General features: G+C 32.5%; 2 protein-coding genes and 1 long non-coding RNA gene across 4 annotated transcripts; 1 reads left to right on the forward strand and 2 right to left on the reverse strand.

Moving 5' to 3' along the window:
- The first annotated feature begins 2,794 nt into the window (after positions 1–2,794).
- Positions 2,795–5,498, forward strand: LOC148942382 (uncharacterized). Its single transcript, XR_016143144.1, has 2 exons — positions 2,795–3,281; positions 5,206–5,498. It is a non-coding gene; the product is annotated as an uncharacterized LOC148942382 (long non-coding RNA).
- Positions 5,499–6,040: 542 nt separating this feature from the next.
- LOC148942383 (uncharacterized) lies at positions 6,041–10,780 on the reverse strand. 2 transcript variants are annotated; one of them, XM_089103020.1, is made up of 5 exons: positions 9,412–9,574; positions 8,165–8,424; positions 7,343–7,696; positions 6,826–6,974; positions 6,041–6,552 (listed from the first exon to the last, which is right to left on the reverse strand). In XM_089103020.1, the coding sequence occupies exons 1-5, from the start codon at positions 9,421–9,423 to the stop codon at positions 6,392–6,394; spliced, it is 936 nt and encodes a 311-aa protein (XP_088959146.1). In that variant the 5' UTR covers positions 9,424–9,574; the 3' UTR covers positions 6,041–6,391. The 2 variants fall into 2 exon arrangements, with proteins under 2 accessions (XP_088959146.1, XP_088959145.1); XM_089103019.1 differs by lacking the exons at positions 6,041–6,552; positions 6,826–6,974; positions 7,343–7,696; positions 8,165–8,424 and adding exons at positions 8,731–9,288; positions 10,344–10,780 and having other exon boundaries at positions 9,412–9,597.
- A 1,920-nt stretch (positions 10,781–12,700) lies between these two features.
- On the reverse strand, positions 12,701–14,453 carry LOC148942384 (uncharacterized). Its single transcript, XM_089103308.1, has 2 exons — positions 14,074–14,453; positions 12,701–12,834 (listed from the first exon to the last, which is right to left on the reverse strand). The coding sequence occupies exons 1-2, from the start codon at positions 14,451–14,453 to the stop codon at positions 12,750–12,752; spliced, it is 465 nt and encodes a 154-aa protein (XP_088959434.1). The 3' UTR covers positions 12,701–12,749.
- Between the last annotated feature and the right edge of the window lie 3,922 nt (positions 14,454–18,375).

The raw sequence follows: 18,375 nt of genomic DNA on the forward strand, positions 1-18,375 counted from the left end.
TCAGGCGGAAAAACGAATAAGGTCTATAAGCATTTTTAGTTAAAATAAATTCGCAAAACAGTGTTGTCAATAATAAAACAATGGTATACTGCGGAAATGAAAAATATTAGCGGAAACTATTTCCTGTGATTCTAACAGTGTTTTTCATTTGTGAAAATTCAAATTTACAAAATCGGTTGGTTGTTATATATATTAGTGAAAATAAATTTTGTGAAAAACTAAGACTTCAAGTTCAGAAAGTGACTATTCAGATGTGTCAGAAAATATTTTTGGTGATGACCAAGCACTGGATGGTATGCAAGATACCATTTCAGGATATTTGTTCCAGCCTCTTGTGACACCTAATGTAGCTTCTCTTGCTGTCCAAGATCATAGCGCAATTCCCGAGGAACCGAGAAGTTCATTTGAAGATTCATCATCATGGTAAGCAATAGAATAAAAGAATGCTTCATTTTATGTAGATTAGCCTATGCCTAGCCTATAGAAATGTAGGTAACCAAGGCTTATTTCACAATTAGGTTCTTTAGCTTACAAAGGAAAGGCTATAGTTTTAGAACATCTTTGTATTAGTTTTATGCTATCACCCTTTATAAAGAAACACTACAAGATTCTTTAGACTAGGCCATTTCAAAAGAGATAAATTTTCTGATTAGCCTAACCTCATATTAAGATGGTCTATCCTAAAAAACAGACACAAATATAGTCAGAATTTGACTGTGAATCTATATATAGCAAAATTTATCAAGACAGCCTTCTTGTAAATTTCTACCAAATCATATTATGGGGTTAGGAATAAAGTGAATACACCATTCAATGCCATTTTTTATGCTGATTACGAATACAATAATCATCTCTATTAAACATGAAGTTCAGCCCCCCCCCCTATATATAACTAACCTAACCCTGAATTGGTAGATATAGGGGTGTGGGCTGAAATTAATTTCCAATAGAAATTTACCCCTCCTCTATTTTTGGTGCATAGCCTAGACTGCAGTTTTCAACAAAATTTAGCTTTTCAGCACAATTCAATAACGAGTATTTTTCATGCTCTTTTATAATTAAATACTCACTTGACAGGGACTATTAATTTTTTTAGCCTCAAAGGGGCTAGAAGGCTCAGAACAGCCCATAGAAACCTAGTAACCCTATGCTCAAAAATTTGCTCCTTTAAATAACTTGCTTGGTAGAAAAATAGTTCATTTGTTGCTGACTAATCATTCAAGCTGACTTAGGCTATATGCTTCCATATTAGGGGGGGAGTAAATTATAGGATCATAGTATCAATTTCAAAGTCAATTAACTATAATAATTTATTTATTATGAAGTAACTAAGTAAAAGTCTTTTATTCAGACTCCTCACTAAACAAAATATAACCCAGTTGTGCTGCTGATTTGTATCTAGTAATTATGTCACTGATTCCAATTCTTAAAATGTACATGGGGCAAAAATAACCAGTTAGCCATGATAAAATAAAAAGTAGCAAAATAGAAATAAGAAGGTATTTTCAAAGTCTAACTGAGGCAACTGCTCCCCCCCCCCCCTCACCAAATTGGCACCCCAAAATTATGTGGCCTAATGCTGAATTAGAATAAACAGTGTTCATTGGTAAGTACCGACAATAAAATGATATATTGTATATGATTCATAATACACATATAGTCTATATATATTACATAATTACAATGACAGATAATGATCTAATAGTATTGCCTTGTTTTATCAACATTTGTCATTCAGAGAAGCCATGGCTCTCTAAGTTTGTTCTTAATGTAATTTCTGTTTTTCTTCCATTAAATTTTTTTTGGTACTGTTCTAATATCTGGGCAACATGAAAGAATGCAACTTGAGAAAAGCAAAGATCAGATACTAATGCCCAGTAGTTTCCTATCTTATGCTCTATAAGCAAGGGGGTTCTCAGTCCAGGAACTATATGTAAGCTTTTGTTTTTTGGGGGTTTAGGAGGAAAAAAGGTACCTAGGTTAGTTTAGGTTATGTATTTATTATGTGCTATGCTTTACCACCACCCCCCTAATATGCAAATATACAGCCAAAATTTGTTTCTACACTATTATATTTTTATCCTATTTTGTTTTATTTTTTTACCATTAACCAAACTTCACTTCTTGCATGTTCCCCAGATATTAGAACAGTACCTTTTTTTCTTGCATTGCTTTAGTATAACAGCGTGACATCCTTTATAATAGTAAATATCCATAATTTTTAGAAGGCCTATAGGATATAAATTCTGAAAATCCAATCTATTATTATTATGGTTGATGGTTTGCCTGTGAGTCCAGGCAATTTGATGTTCATATGTTAATCCTAAAACTCAGCTGCCCTTGCCTGAGACTATAGGCAGGCAGACCTTATGTCACTTGTTCACCTGAAATCGAGGCAACTTGTTGAGTCAACCAATTTTGAATGAATTTTGTGTTAGTGTAACTGTCTGAGCTTATAAACTGGGTTGCCTGTCTAAGACTTTAGGCGGGTGGACCCTATGCCACTTGTTTGCACACAAGTCCAGGCAACTTTTCAGTCAACCAATTTTCAATTAATTCTGTGTTAGTGTAACTGTCTGAGCTTATAAAATTGGTCCTAACATAATTTAACTCAACTGACAGGTGGGCATATTTAGGCTTGGGTATCTTGTTTGCTAGCATTGACTTGTTGGTAAGCCTGTTTTTATTTATTTTTGGATTAATGTAACTGTCTTGGCTAACAAATTGGGTTGCCTGAGTGAGGACTGCAAGTCCTGGTGACTTAGTGGTCATGTCAATCCTAAAACTTGGTCAAACTGACTTAGACTCTAGGTGGACATGCCTACTTGGAAAGTCTACTTGAATTACAATAGAGATGACTTAATATTTTTTGGGTTGACTCATAACAGACTACATCTACTGAACTTACTGAGGAAGAAGCATCCTAAGTCTAATTTTCCTGGCCACATAAATTCTCAGGTAGGTTGACTTGGTTTTAGGATTGACATTTGACCACCAAGTTGCCTGAACTACAATTAGTTCTCTTGTATGTGTTCATGTCTCTAATGCAAAGTCTGGCCAGTAAATACAGAAAAAGTCTGGTGTCAAGAACAACAAAGAGTAAAAGGCTTCCTAGAGAGCTACAAGGATCCAGATGCACCATCAACCACACCTTGCATCCCTCTGTGCATCACACATCACTCTGCTTTCCACCTAAATTGATTAGAGCCATGGGTTCTTAGGACTGCATATTGGCAGTACAAGACCCAGTATAATGCTTCACTTACATACAATGAAAACCAGTAAGTAAATAAGTGTTATTCAAGCAAAGTTAGTAACCCCCATTATTCAAGCGTAGTTGGTTATTGTTGTTAGTAACCCAAGAGAAACTAAGGTATTGTTTCTAAGTGACAGAATATCACCTGTTATTTACAACTGAGCACAAACTATCTCTGAGAGTCTTTTGTCTGTTTTTTACAACTTTAAAAGTTTTCTATTTCTAGATCTCCAGGTAGAGAATTTTTCTTATGGGCTAGAACGTTTTCTATATAAAATCCTCCCCTTCCATTGCACCTGTAAAATTTTGAGATTGCCCTATTTTTAGGACTAGAAACTCAGCCTGATTGTTGCTCTAAGCAGGCTCTGGGTAAACCTATCCCTCTAAACGTTCCTTCTAAATGTTTTAAATTATATTTGTAAATCTTGCTACCCAGAGTTCTTAAAGGAACAATCAGTCAATTGGTAGCATGTTAAACTGAGGCAGTAGTTCAAATTGGTACTCAATATTCTGTGACAACTAAATTTTATTAGTAAAGTTAATAAAAGATAAGAAACGTTGTAATTCTAATTATGTAAACCTTCCAATGGCTCTCTTCAGAGTTGAATATTCTTATATAGTTTGTTTGTCCGTCAGTCTTCTATTGTCCACATGTCATTCACCAAAAAAAGGGATTATCTTAGGTTTAGAGCTACTGAAATTATAGCTGAATAAATTACACTTGGCTAATTAGTTAAGGCTTGGGTCTATTGTGTTATAGAGTCTTTAGATCTAAATTATCAAATTAGGTAAACCTTGCTAATTTGGTTAAAATTGGAAGCACCAAATTTATTTGGAGTTTTATTTGACTAGTTAAGGTACTTCAAGAAGGTAAATCAAAGGGGTTTGAAAGTGGGCAAAACTCGGAATAACCATATCAATTGTTTACAAATTTCTCAGTAACCCAAAGCAAGGTATTTTACAATTATTTCTTATAGAAGGATCAGTGTTCCTTGAATCTCAGGCAAATCTTAAACTTGATTAGGAAAAGTTCCTGGATTGAATTTCCCTCAACTGGAAAGATCTTAAACTCTCTGTCTGCTCAATAGTACTCCTTTTTTCTTAGTCTCTCTGTATAACATCAAGACCACCATTTGTATTTACAGCTGGGAAAGGACAAGTAAAATATAGGGTTCTCCTCTTGGATACAGACTTCTGTATAACGTTAGAAGGATTCAAGTAGGGGGGTATGCAAAAATTTAGTCCAGGAAATTCCAATTTCTGGGTGTCATATCTACTATGAACACCAAGCTTAAGTTCCAAGAGACACTAGATTGAAATAGGGGACACAAAAAAGCTCGTATAGCTTTTAATCCTTGTTTTAGGTTTTTTTTTCACCTAAACCTTAGGCATCAAAGCTTATTCAAAGCTTATTTATATCAAAGCTTATTCCACAAATTTTATGTTTTTGGGAAGGTCATTGGAGTTCTTAAATTTAATTACTCTTAGATTATTTTATTCTTTAATAAATTTTATCCTTTATTTAGACAGACCCAGCCTTACTAAAACGAAATATACAGATAAAACTATGAGACCAACAACCAAATAGGATACATTCTAACAAAATCATGAGTTATTTACAAGGGTGATCTCAGCCCTTTTCTATCATCTGATCTATTTTAATTAGATCACGTATCTCTTAATTAATCAGAAAGGATCCGAGGGTTATCTCAAACCATCTTTAAGGCTCAAACCTTTGAAAAATCAACTGGCAAGTTGGGATTCCAGCAAAGGGGATTATAACTTTTACTGAAATTGAGTTACTAAATTTACACAAAAATAAGGCCTCCTTACAACTTGAAAAAGTCAGGAACACATGGAGTAATTGCTACTAGTAAATAAACCCCTACTAGTAATGGATTTTTAGATTTGTGAAAGAGTAGTTGTATTTCCTTTTTCTCTTTTTTTAGACGGATGAGGTACATTGCCTACAGGCAATTTGTCAGGACTGTATATACTTATCTTGGAGAAAGGATCAGAGTTCCCCTTCCATCCTGTGTTTACATGATGATTAGAGAGAGATTCCCTGAGTCAAGTGGCCTCTATACTGGGTTCCTTGATGCATAGAAGTTGTTTTTATAAATGTTTCTTTAATTGATTTCTTTGTGTTTATAAGTATTTAATTAATTGATGAGTGTTTTTCATGCATAGAAGTCATTTTGTAAGTGCCTCTTTACTTAATACAATTGATGTAACAACAAAATCTTTCATGCATTTTAAAGTTAATCACTAGAATATTTTTTTCATAAATAATATATATATATATATATATATATATATATATATATATATATATATATATATATATATATATATATATATATATATATATATATATATATATATATATATATATATATATATATATATATATATATATATATATATATATATATATATATATATATATATATATATATATATATATATATATATATATATATATATATATATATATATATATATATATATATATATATATATATATATATATATATATATATATATATATATATATATATATATATATATATATATATATATATATATATATATATATATATATATATATATATATATATATATATCTGTTACCTTTGCAAGTTGGACAAAAATTTCGGTATTTAACCAAAAAAAAAACTGAAAAGGAAAATATTCTGATTATTCACAATGAGTATTCACTTTTCAAGTTTTGTTGGCCTTGAAAAAGACCTTTGGTTCTAGGGATAGGAGAAGTAGGTAGATCTAGATGAATCCATTCTGTTGTAGTTAAGTTGATAAATGTGGGCTTTTGCAGTTTTGTTGATAAATCCAGCATTTAATCACCGCTTACAAGTCCATTAATTCAGTCAAAAGAAATGTCAAATCCATTAATCACAGATAAGAAAATACTTGTAAAAAACACTTGTACTGATCCAAAAATCATCACACTTATAACAGTTCCTTTATTCATGGCACTGTCTATACTTAAGATGGTCCTCACATATTCAAGGAAGACAAAAACTCGATGAGTAATAAACACTCAACAAAGTCAATAAAGACGCAGCAAGGAGAAAAATGTTTGCAGAATGGACAACTTGCGAAATTTACAGCTCTTTAATTATTATTTCTTCTGAACCGTGACTGGTGCTTTTGGACAAGGTCATTGACGTCCAGTTGTGGAAGGACAATGCCTTCAGGGACCTCAAATGGCAGTTCAGTATCTTTTTGATGCTTTACAACTTCCAAAATAGACTCTTCCACTTCAGCTGCATAACCTGAAAAATGATTGAAAATAAAACTAAACGTATAAGAATACCAAAGAAAATTAATTGGAATAAAACTACAAGCAGACAGCAGAGCACAAAACAAGGAAAATTGTGATATTGCATGAAGAATTGTAAATTACACGGACAGAAGTATAATTTAGGTCATCACAGTTTCCAGGCACAAACATAGCCCCAGGCTGGTTTTCTATTCTTGGTACAAGGTCTTACATTTATTTTCTTTTTAACCTTAATCAACATAAGATGGTCAAAAATTTCACCTACTATAAGTGGGATCTTCTTTGACTGGATATGCTCGAGCTTCGTCCTTTGCAAATTTCACCCATTTTTTTCTATAAATGACTGAACCATCCTTATTTTTCCTAATAGGCTTATTGGTATTCTCGTTGTGGTGAAGAACAGTGATGTAAGCTCTAAAAAATAAAAACCGAATAAAAATTCAAAGTATGAGCATGTTTTGCATGCTGATATGCAATGTTTGAGCATAATAACAGTTAGTAATCTTGCCAAGAATGATAGTGCAAACAATACATCCTCTATGATCAACTATATTTGGTAGTTCCTTTAAAGTTTTCTAACATTTTTGAAAAGAAATTAGTGTGCTTTATTTTACACTTTACTGTTCATGATCCAGAACTAGCTAGATGATGCTACAACTATCTGGTAGCAGTGATGTGCTAGACTTGGTTGGATCTACTAGGGGGGGAGATACAAAGCAGTACATTTACAAGGTAAACACTAATCGTAAAAAAAATATTGATACTACTGGAATAACCATTACCTGCATAACATTGCTGGATATTCAAGATTCAAATCCTTCGAAGCAAATAAGTTTAAATTGCTGTGGAAAGCTTCTAGTTCCGATGTAGTTGAACCGGATAGTGACAAACGTCGAACCGTATTCATCATCCTTGGTGCACAGATGATCTTCTCCAATTGTATTTCTGCTTCAGACCCTGGCTGAATATAGTAATACCGGGCCATATCTTCGCCGTGTGCACAATTTTTGAAGATTACGTGATCGAAATGTTCGTGAATGTCTGTCACATGGTTAATGATAGATTGATACTTTTCAACAATCTCCTCAGGAGAACTGCTTGTTGCAGCTGACCAGTAGAGATGGTTGACAATGCTTCTGTGAATAAATCCAAATAATTCTATGAGCAACATAATTATGATAAGCTTTACATAGATTTAGATATTTTTGACTCTCTTTTAAGGAAAAGGGGGTACATTAGGTCATACTATAAGACCCATACCCTACTAATGCTATATATTTGGACATTCATAACCAATCGTAAATAGTCACTAAAAATCCCACAACATTTCAGCATTTAAAAAAATTTTAAAAGCAGCATTGAAAAAGGCAACTTCATTTAAACAAAAAATTTGGATTTGCAAGATGTTATCAGATAGCTTGTAAGAAGTGACACTCAAAGAGGTAGTTATTTAGTAAAAAAAAAATGGGCTTCTGACCAAGCTTGTGTGGACCAGCAGCCTGTAAAATCAAAGGGCTGGGTCCCTCTCTGTTTCATCTTCTGATGCTTTAATACAATCAAGATCATAATAAATGTGCTTTAACGTAAAATCTGTTATACCTCACCTTTTCCACAATGCAATGAGATCAAAGCCTTTGGTCTGTCCAAGTCTAGTCAATTTTTTGTTTAAATTTTTGGCAACATGCCATGAATCCAAAGTATGAGGTATGTTTTTGAAGACATTGTCCTCCCTCATTAATTTCCCAATTCCAAGATGATTGTCAGTTGTGACTTCTGCAATCTCAAGGCCTTCATTAATGAGCTCCAGAAGACCTAGTCGAAAAGCATACTTTTTGAGGGAATTGGAATGCTGAGAAGCAGATTTCTGCAAACAAAGAATGGCAAAGTAAGTTAAATGGAATGAAAAAGGCGTCTAATTATCAGGAACAGTGGAAACAATTATAACTGTTATAATTTATATTAGAGTATCTATTATGACAAAAGAATTCATAAACTAAAAGGTACCTGAGTCAAGTTGTAACAAGAATATACAGAATTTTGGAGGTTATACAATGAGTTTGGGAATTATACTCCAGATGGGTACAAGTTATTGGTACCATAGAGGCAGGACAGATTACTATAAAAAAAATTACGTTACCAGAACCTATACAGTGTTCAAAGACTAAAAAAAACTCTAAAGATCATTAATTAATATTTGCGGAGATACCAAACACAAGTAAATAAATCTAAGCAAAATTACCATTGAGTCTGCTCAGGAACTAATGCTATACAGAACTTCATTTGTTTCTATATTGTGTAAGATATATATTTTTTTTCAACAACTATAATAATATTTCTGATGTATAGTACAAATAATCTTCATACCTGAGCTAAATTGATACCAATTATCTTCTTGGTCCTTGTATCCATGAAGGATACTAGACAAAACATCGCGTTATGGCCAGGAGAATCACATCGTCCATCCGAAGCAAGCTTCACGCGCCCAGTTTGCAGAACGTCCTTCAAAATATCCCCTTGTTTTTGTTTCCAGCAGTTATAGACCCCAGTGAGTAAAAATGACTTCTGATGCCGAAAATTCGTGCGAACATTGTAAGCTGGAACACCCCATAGGTCAAGCATCCTCACTGCTTTGGCTGGACTGCTACCAGAAGTAAGAATAGCGGTAGATAAGAGAACATCTCCTCTGAAAAGTCTAGTTGAAGAAATTTCGTTTTGACTTTTCCATGTCCTACAATAAAAAAAAATAATGAGAGGATAACTTGAATTATTTGTCTGCAGTTCTCAGGAGAAAAAAAAGGGGGAGAAAGAAATATGAAGGGGGATTACAAAAAGATATTTTGACTTTACTTACACTAAGCCGCATTTCTTCCCACACAGTAGGGATACATATGTAACTGTGCCAATGCTCCTCCAGCTAGAAACAGTGGCTGGTGCGTCTTTACATTTTTGGCAAACAATTGAAAGGACACGAAACAGCACAGATAACTCTACAAGGGCAAACTTGCATCTACTTTCTTCGGAGGCTTCATTTTCTACCCTAAAAAGAAATGAATCATGAAATAACAATTTTTACTAAAAAAAGGATCTATTACAAGTCCAGATTTAAAAGATAATATCCATATATCAAAGGATAAAATACAATAAAGGAAAGAAATTCAACCTTTCATTGAATAATGGATAATAGCTCATACATTAAGGTTGAGTTACCACTTAAAAAATAGTTTAAATTCCAGAAATAATAACAATTTATAATGAAACTAAAACATATATACTAATGTGAATAAGGGATCCCTACAGTAAGTGATAGAGATGACAAGGATGAGGGAATTCACTGGTATGGTTATTTTTCTAATCTCAATCTAGTACACTTAGGTAGCCATTAAATGCAACAGCAGAACAGTGAAAATAAAGCACAGAAAATAAGAACACATTTTGGACTCCAATTAGCTCCAAAGGGTTTGTTTGATTGCTGAAAGCTGACGGACCATCACAGTGATGATATTATAAACACTTTGAAAACTGTTTCTTTTTCCACCCTCATTGGGACATGATTCTATATGAGTAGCCATCCTTTATAGTTTTATTAATCCTGGTGTTTGGATAAGCTAGTTATCAGTTACAATGTATCCTGGGGGGGGGGATAAATGTACAAAGCAACTACATCCAAGGAGCATAAGCTGGGTCTAAAGTATAGTTCCATGCAATGTTATAAACAGAATGGTCTACTGACTGTCAGGACAAGTTGTGTAACTTGAATAGACATGATATAAAAAAAAAACTTACGTTGTGTCTAGAACATCCGTTTCTGTTCCAGTATTTACCCAGTCTGTCTCAGATTGTTTTTGCTGCAATGGTGTGCTGGATGAATGTTGCTTTGTATTTGGGTTGACAAGAGAACAGGATGGTTCATCTTTCTGACTCAATACAAACTTTGAAGATTTTATTGGTATTCTGTCTAGTTGATGAGTTGGTGAAGAAAAAAGTGAAGATAAATCTGAGGTCTTTGGTCTACTGTCTAAATGATGTCTTGGGGAAGAAAATAGTGGAGACACATCTGAGGAAGGAGCAGCTTCAACTATATCAATTAAATCTCCAAGAACAGTATTTTTTTTTCTCGACTTTACAGGAGAAACTGTATTAGATTCATCAGAATCAGAAACAAAGATAGATGCAAGATTTCTTCTTCGCATTGGAACTAACTGAGTAAGATTGACATCACATCTTTCATTATTTTTTTTTATCTGTTATTCTTCGGACCCGTCTCTTGGGTGTGCTTGATAGCTTTTTGAGCTTTGAACCACTTTTGGATCTCAGAATTTTTGTAGATTGTGTGCTTAGGTCAAAATTATGTTTACAATGTGGACAACATAGCTTGAAACCACTTCCAGCTGGTAATGCATAGCTATGTTCACGAAAACCTGTTTGCTTTGGATAAAAAAGTTTCCTCTTCCTCTTTGAATTGGCCAAGTTTTCCTGTAATAAATTAAGTTTTTGAAACCTTTTCCCCGGATCCAGAAGGTGTGAACTGCTACAAACAAAATAATGTTAAAAGAAACAATATATTCTCATTTCCTAGACAAGCTAAAGTTGTACCCAATTCACTAAAACGAAAAGAAGTGGGTAGAGGAGTTAGTTTATTTTAATGGACACAAGAAACACTGGCAAACTGTTTTATAGCTATGGCAGAAAAAAAGCAAAGGAGTGACCCACAGAAACAATCAGTGAGCCTGTTTTGTTAATTCAATATGGTATGATAGTAGAAATACAAGATAGGTCTGCAATAGATTTTTTTTCTAGGTGGGGGTCTACCACCCCTCTGGACTAGCTAACATTGACAATGTTTTATTTTAACCTCTATCAGAAAAAAGAACCAGGTTTCCCAAAAAATCTTAAATTGTACATGAATTTAGTGGAAAAAACACTTATCTATTGATTTATATACTCTTATTTAAGCTTATATCAAATGATTGTGGACATGGATGTAGGCAGCTTTAGGTAGCATATTGTCTAGGGGGGGGGGCAGTCGATAGTGTGATGGAGTAGTATCAACTGCTTTGTCCAAACCATATGCTTTTTCACCCATATCTAATGTAAATTTGAAGGTCTAGAGGGGGGGGGGGAACTGCCCCCCCTCCTTACGCCCATGTTTGTGGATTGCACTGTTGATTAAGGATTATAATAACTTTTAAGCAAATCTATTATTATGTCTTATTTTTCATAAGTCTTCAATGGTACAATGGTAAGCATACTAGTGGTTAGGATAGCTGGCACTCATCAAGATTGGCAAAAAAAATGCAGTTTTTAGTTAAATAGGTTTTTAATTTAATTAAATTAAATTTTTAATTAAAAAATGCACTAAAACTTTTAATCTACGTTCAAATGAGCCCTATCACTACATTCTAGTATCACTGGGTCAATACAATCACCCCTGGGAAAAAGAAAAACAAAAAAATAAACACACATCCATGATCTTTGTTCGGGCAAAAAATAAAAAATTCCACATTTTTGAAGATAGGAGCTTGAAACCTCTGAAGTAAGGTTCTCTGATATGCTGAATTTGATGGTGTGGTTTTCATTAAGGTTTCATTTTGATGGTGTGGTTTTCATATAGGGGTTGTTTCCATCTGTTTTCGAAAGTAAGAGAAATTTTCTCAGGCTTGTAAATTTTGATGGGTAGGACTAAACTTGACAAAAGTTAAATATTTAAAATCAGCATAAAAATAAAATTCTTTTGATGTATCTATTGGTGTCAAAGTTCCGTTTTTTAGAGTTTTGGATACTATTTAGCCAGGTTGCTCTTACTATACAGTTTGTTACCACAAACTGTTTGGTTATATCAACTGAATGAGATTTCAATGCAAATTTTCTAGTTCTGGTTATTCTTTTTTGGCTCCTATATAATTATAACTTCTATCTGTTAACTTGATCATAAGATAAAAACATAAACTTGTGGTTGTTTTTCAGATTGATAAGTCCCTATAGCCAATAGCCATCATAATATAGTATACTTTTTAATATATTTTACTTCATTCTGAAGAGAAGCCAGGGCAAGAATACTTGTTATTCATGAATAGGTTCTTCCTACGTTATGTTTTCAAATAAATCTATTACTTACATTAACTGCATCAGCATTTTTTTTATGGTTTCCAAGTCCTCCACAGTTACCTCTATGGCAACTTGATCTGAATATTAGGAATCAACATAGGCCAACTGGGAAGTTGACACTGTCCCTGGAATCTCATGTAGTTCAGACCCAATAATATTATTTCTTGTTCTAAAACAATAAATAGAGTATTATAAATAATTACTAAAAATACTGCCGAATCTTGTTTCAAAACCTATATACATCTAAGATTTAGATGTAGTATAATGGTTTTCAAGTTTGGGTTGCAAAAATAATGAGAACTGTTGAAATTCCATAAAGAATAGCTGAGAAACAGTAAGATGATTTCTGAGATTGTTTTACTTTGAAACTCTCATAACAACCAGGGGAAAAGCTTTGCTGATTTGTGACTTAACTTTCATATTTAAATCTCTAAAATTTTAATTGTTATGAAGAAATGTCAACAAAAGACCAAACACATAAAGAGGGTAGGAATTTGTGTTTTTAATGAACAATTACTTAACTATCTACCACAAGATTTAAATGGATCTTAAAACAGGAAATGTCATCTAACTTGATCAGACTATTTCATAGGATATTACTTATTTTCCTAGTATTAGGATAAAAATAAAAGGGTTTGAGAAATAATAGCCTAAGATTCTGTAATCCACTCTGTCTAGAAGTATTAAAGCACAAAGTAAGGGAGAAAACAACCATCATACAGTATTTACCTTTGTTTCCTAGTGGCTTGAAAGTAGCCTACATTGGAAGCTTTTTTTAAAGGGGAAAGTAATGCTAAAAAGTAAATGAATTTGGGAAATAACTGTCCCTAAAAAAAAAGAACCCCAATTTTTGAACATTAAGCTTAACATTGATCACCTATTTATATTTTTAGCTGAAGGGATGCCAATATGCAAGAATAACCTATACTGGTTGTCCAAAAGGTGCCTTCCCCAGCTGGCTATGAACTTTTGAACTTATTGACCTAAGTGGACTCTAAAGTACAGAAAACTATTCAGAACCTAATTTAAACTCTTACATAGAACAACCTAGGCTTAGATGTTATTTATCTTTCAAATATTTAGGCCAGAAAGCATCATACTACACTGATATTACCCTGCCAGTTAACTTACTTCAATCCCTCTCCACACAGTAGTTTGGCATTAAAGACTTGTTTGATTATTTTGATACAACATCTTACCACAAATAACTGCCTTGTAATTACTTATTAGCCACATAGTTGATTAACAAAATTTTCTCTTGATTTAATGTTTGATTAGGGCCTATAGGTTTTTTTCAAATATTAAAACTATAGGAAAGTATTATTTACAAGTTATGCAGTTGTATTCTGTTAAATGTTCAAGCAAATCACATTGTCTGGACACTTTTTCTTGAGCTGTTAATATTTACCTGTAAACTGTTTCATAGTTTAGAAGTCCTGGAGGGCCACAAATTCCAGCCACAATAGCTAGATTCACACTTGCTCTTTCGAAGAAACATGGCTTTGAGTTCTTTTTCATTGAAAAAGCCTTTTTTGAAGTGGGTCCCAACATAAAATCTTCACTTCGAAAGTGAAGAACACAAAGATTATGTCTGGGCAAAAGAGAGAAGGGAGACACATGTTTGTTCTTGGCTGGACCATAATGCTCACTCACCAATCTTGCCCACTCTTCAAACCCCTTTTTGGGTATACAAACTAATGGGATTGATTCTCTTTTGCTGCAACAATCAGGAAAGCAACACTTCCTAAGGTTATATGCTGATTTATTGTTTTTGCTATTTTTGCTCATTTTCTGCTGTTTATCAGCACACGTTCTTTATTTTTGAAATTGGCTACGAACTTTTGTATTGGAATACATTATATACACTGGCGATCTATCTCCTTAAAAAATGAATTATCGGTTTTTCATACTAATTTAAGACGTATATGGCTGTGTAAGTTTGCACTTGACCAATTTAATGAATTAGTTTTCATTTTAGGTGTCCTTGGTACTTTAAAGACTTAGGAATAAGATTTTCATTTCTACAAGATTCAAAAAATTTTTGTTGATTGTTAATATTAGCGTGTTTTTTGTCTAAACTAATAATAGATATCATAGGTCAACTGCTCCCCATAAGTAGACCTAAATAGCGACGAAGACCACACTGCCTTTCCATCATAAACAATAAGTAGAACAACAGGGAAATTTTTATACAAGACAGTGGAACGCAACTTTAGATAAATATTTCGATGCTATATCCAAGGGCCGTCCTCAGCAAAACAAACAAAGAGAATAAAAAACAGTATAAAAGAAACTTACATTAAATTCAATCATTAAAGCTAAAAAGATTTTTTTTTTTTTAATCTTTTAAAAACAGCCCTTTTAAAATCTTTTAAAATCTTTATTTATATATATATATATATATATATATATATATATATATATATATATATATATATATATATATATATATATATATATATATATATATATATATATATATATATATATATATATATATATATATATATATATATATATATATATATATATATATATATATATATATATATATATATATATATATATATATATATATATATATATATATATATATATATATATATATATATTTATATATATATATATATATATATATATATATATATATATATATATATATATATATATATATATATATATATATATATATATATATATATATATATATATATATATATATATATATATATATATATATATATATATGTGTGTGTATGTGTGTATATATATTTAAATTATCTATATTATCTATATTTAATTATCTATAAACCGAGGATTCTGATGATTCAAATTCTTCTCAATCATTAATTTAATAATGAAACTTTAGTATACATATCCTCTCCTGTTTCTACGGTCAAACCGTTATTCTCTTAAGCCATTATATAAATCATTTCTTTTACTAATAAGTTTAGTAGCAGTAATGCCTCTTTAAATAAAACATATAATCTTATCGCCTTTCTTATAATTAGATTTAAGTAAAATTTTTTAAATATACTTTAGTGCTTAAAAGTTTCGAAAATCATATATACCACATTATAATACTATTTTATAATTACGATACTAAAATTTCTACAGTCACTCTTATTATATTCTTTAGGAGTTTTCATAAGTCACTAGGTGGTCCCGCTTTTTCAAAATCCATATTCATAATTTTCGGTAATTTATCTCTTGTTCTCCAATCACCATATTTCACCATATTATTTACTACATTTTCAGTACCTGAAGCCTTTTTTCCAATCCTTTTATTTCCGGTTGGATCTTGTTCTCACAAAATACACATTCTCTCACTTCCTAATTGTAGAAACTTTTTTAATTCTTTTCAATGTCATTCCCTATATTTTTTTCATGTTATCAAAATGTTCCTCCTGTCTTTCTTCAACAATTTTCTTGTCACTTTTTAGTATCTTACTTTTATCCTGTCCATGGGCGCCCATATGGGGGGGCTGGGGGGGCACTTGCCCCCCCCTGGCTGAATGCTACTGCCTTATTTTTATATTTTTGTTCTGTGTTTTCTATTATATAGCATTAAAAGTAGCTATTAGACGTAGTTTGCCCCCCCTGGACTTCAGCTTATGGGCGCCCATGATCCTGTCTGGCTGCATCTTCCAGATCTCTGGAAATTTTTTCGATGGCCTCCATTTCACACCTCCTTAATTAATACTTTAATGCCTTCTACTTTAATGCCGTTTTCCTAGTATAATTCAGTTCATATCCTACAATGTCATATTCTAAATTAGGCATTTTTATATTCAACTGTTATTTGATGTAGAATACCTCCTATCTTCATTAAAAAAATGCCATTGGCTTTTTCCAACGGTAAAGGTAATTGAAAACTACTCCCTTCCTACTGTTTTCAGGAAAAAAGTAGCCACCTTTATAAATTAAGTAAATTTTTCACTGATTTGGTCATGTTTTCTCAAGATTCTAGTGATTTTTTTTTACATGGTGGCAATGCTAATTGGGGAATTGTGCTTCTTGAGTAATAGGCATATCACAAGTTTTTGATGTGGCCAAAATTTTCAAGAAAATCGTTGATAAGTATAGCTAGGAAGTACTTGCGAAATTTGAACTGATATTTGGATTTAGTTGAATTGAATGTTTTTTTTTTTAAAATTTAGTCATTTTCAGGAGAAAAGTAGTCACATTATTGAATTGCAGGTAGCCAAATACTGATTTTAAATTTTACAACACGGTAAATTATGATTATTCTTGCGCTATTTCATTGACATTTGACAATTGGTGGATAGGTCTGTTTTCCACCTATCTCAGACGATGACCCGAAATCTAAATTGCTTATGTGTGACAAAATTAATTTAAAGCTTAAAAGGAATATTATGAAACACCAATTCGTGAGCTACGAAATGAGGTAGTTTACTGGAAGAATTAAAAATTTCTTCTTTTGAAAATGTTCACGGCATTTCTTATAATTCGTAGTGTGGCTCATACTCCTGGGAATTTCCTGACAATTTCAGCAAGTGAACACAAAAGTGACATCTATTTTTTAAGCTATTTACTAGTTTTATGTACGGCTGTACGTAAAAAATTTTAAACATCTAGGAAGAGGCTAGAAAATTAATCATGCTGAGTCTTAGCTTTAGACAAGGAGTGCTTCGGTATTTGTTTGAATCGGCTACTAATTCAGTCTTGATACCACTGAATGAGAGTGGGTCTTCTGAAGGAAGTACCATAAAACATAGAGTAGTACCATTTGACTTCAGATTTTATGCCATTTTACAATATAGCATTATAGTTTCAGTTGTGACAGTGCATCTTACCCTCCCTGATGGTCCCAGATATAGCCCCAAGGCTGTACCCAGGATTTTTTTCAGAGGGGGTTTTACTAAAAAAAAATTTTGGGAGGATTTTACACAAAAAAAGCACAAATAAATTTTTTTTATATCCATATTTGTCACATTTTAAAACGTCAGACAAACATTTTGGGGAGGGTTCAAATCCCCCTAACCCCGCCTCTGGGTACAGCCTTGTATAGGCTCATAATATATTAAAACAAAGAGATAGCAGTTGAACAACTAAATTATTAGGCTACCCTATGTTTACATAATCAGATTGTCATGTTTCCTCCATTGTTATCCACAGTAAATCTTTCCACAATGACAAGGATAGGCTACATATATAGGGCTTGAGCTGCTCCAGTGCTGTGAGACAGTTATGGGTGCCTACTCCATCATAAGCTCCTTCCTCTGTCTCTTTCTCGAAAGCCACATTTTCAGACACCATGGGTCTCAACACAGGTTGGACATGTGTAGTGCAACAAGTCTTAAAATGCAGGCTCTACTGCAAAAGAACAGGGTTGGGTTGCCTTTTTTATACTCTTTCCAAATATAATAATCATTTTTGTTGGAAATTAGTTTTACCCCCCACCCCTATATATAACCAATTCAGGGTATATATTTAGATATTAGAGGGGAGAGTTTAAACTTACCTCTCATTTACATCAGAAATAAAATTACCCCCATCCCCCTAATGGGCAAATATATACCCTGAATTGGTGTATATAAGGGTGGAGGTAAAATTCATTTCTGACAAAAATTATTATTATATTTGGAAGGAGCATAAAAAAGGCATTGAGTGGTATGTTTACTTTATTTGTAAGTCAATAATATGAAAAACAAAAAATTTACCCAGGGTTGGAACCCACTCTACTGAA

This window comes from Artemia sp. Qi Xiang Cuo, chromosome 17 (assembly GCF_049724085.1).
Source record: "Artemia sp. Qi Xiang Cuo chromosome 17, ASM4972408v1, whole genome shotgun sequence".
In the NCBI taxonomy this organism is placed as follows: Eukaryota; Metazoa; Arthropoda; class Branchiopoda; order Anostraca; family Artemiidae; genus Artemia; species Artemia sp. Qi Xiang Cuo.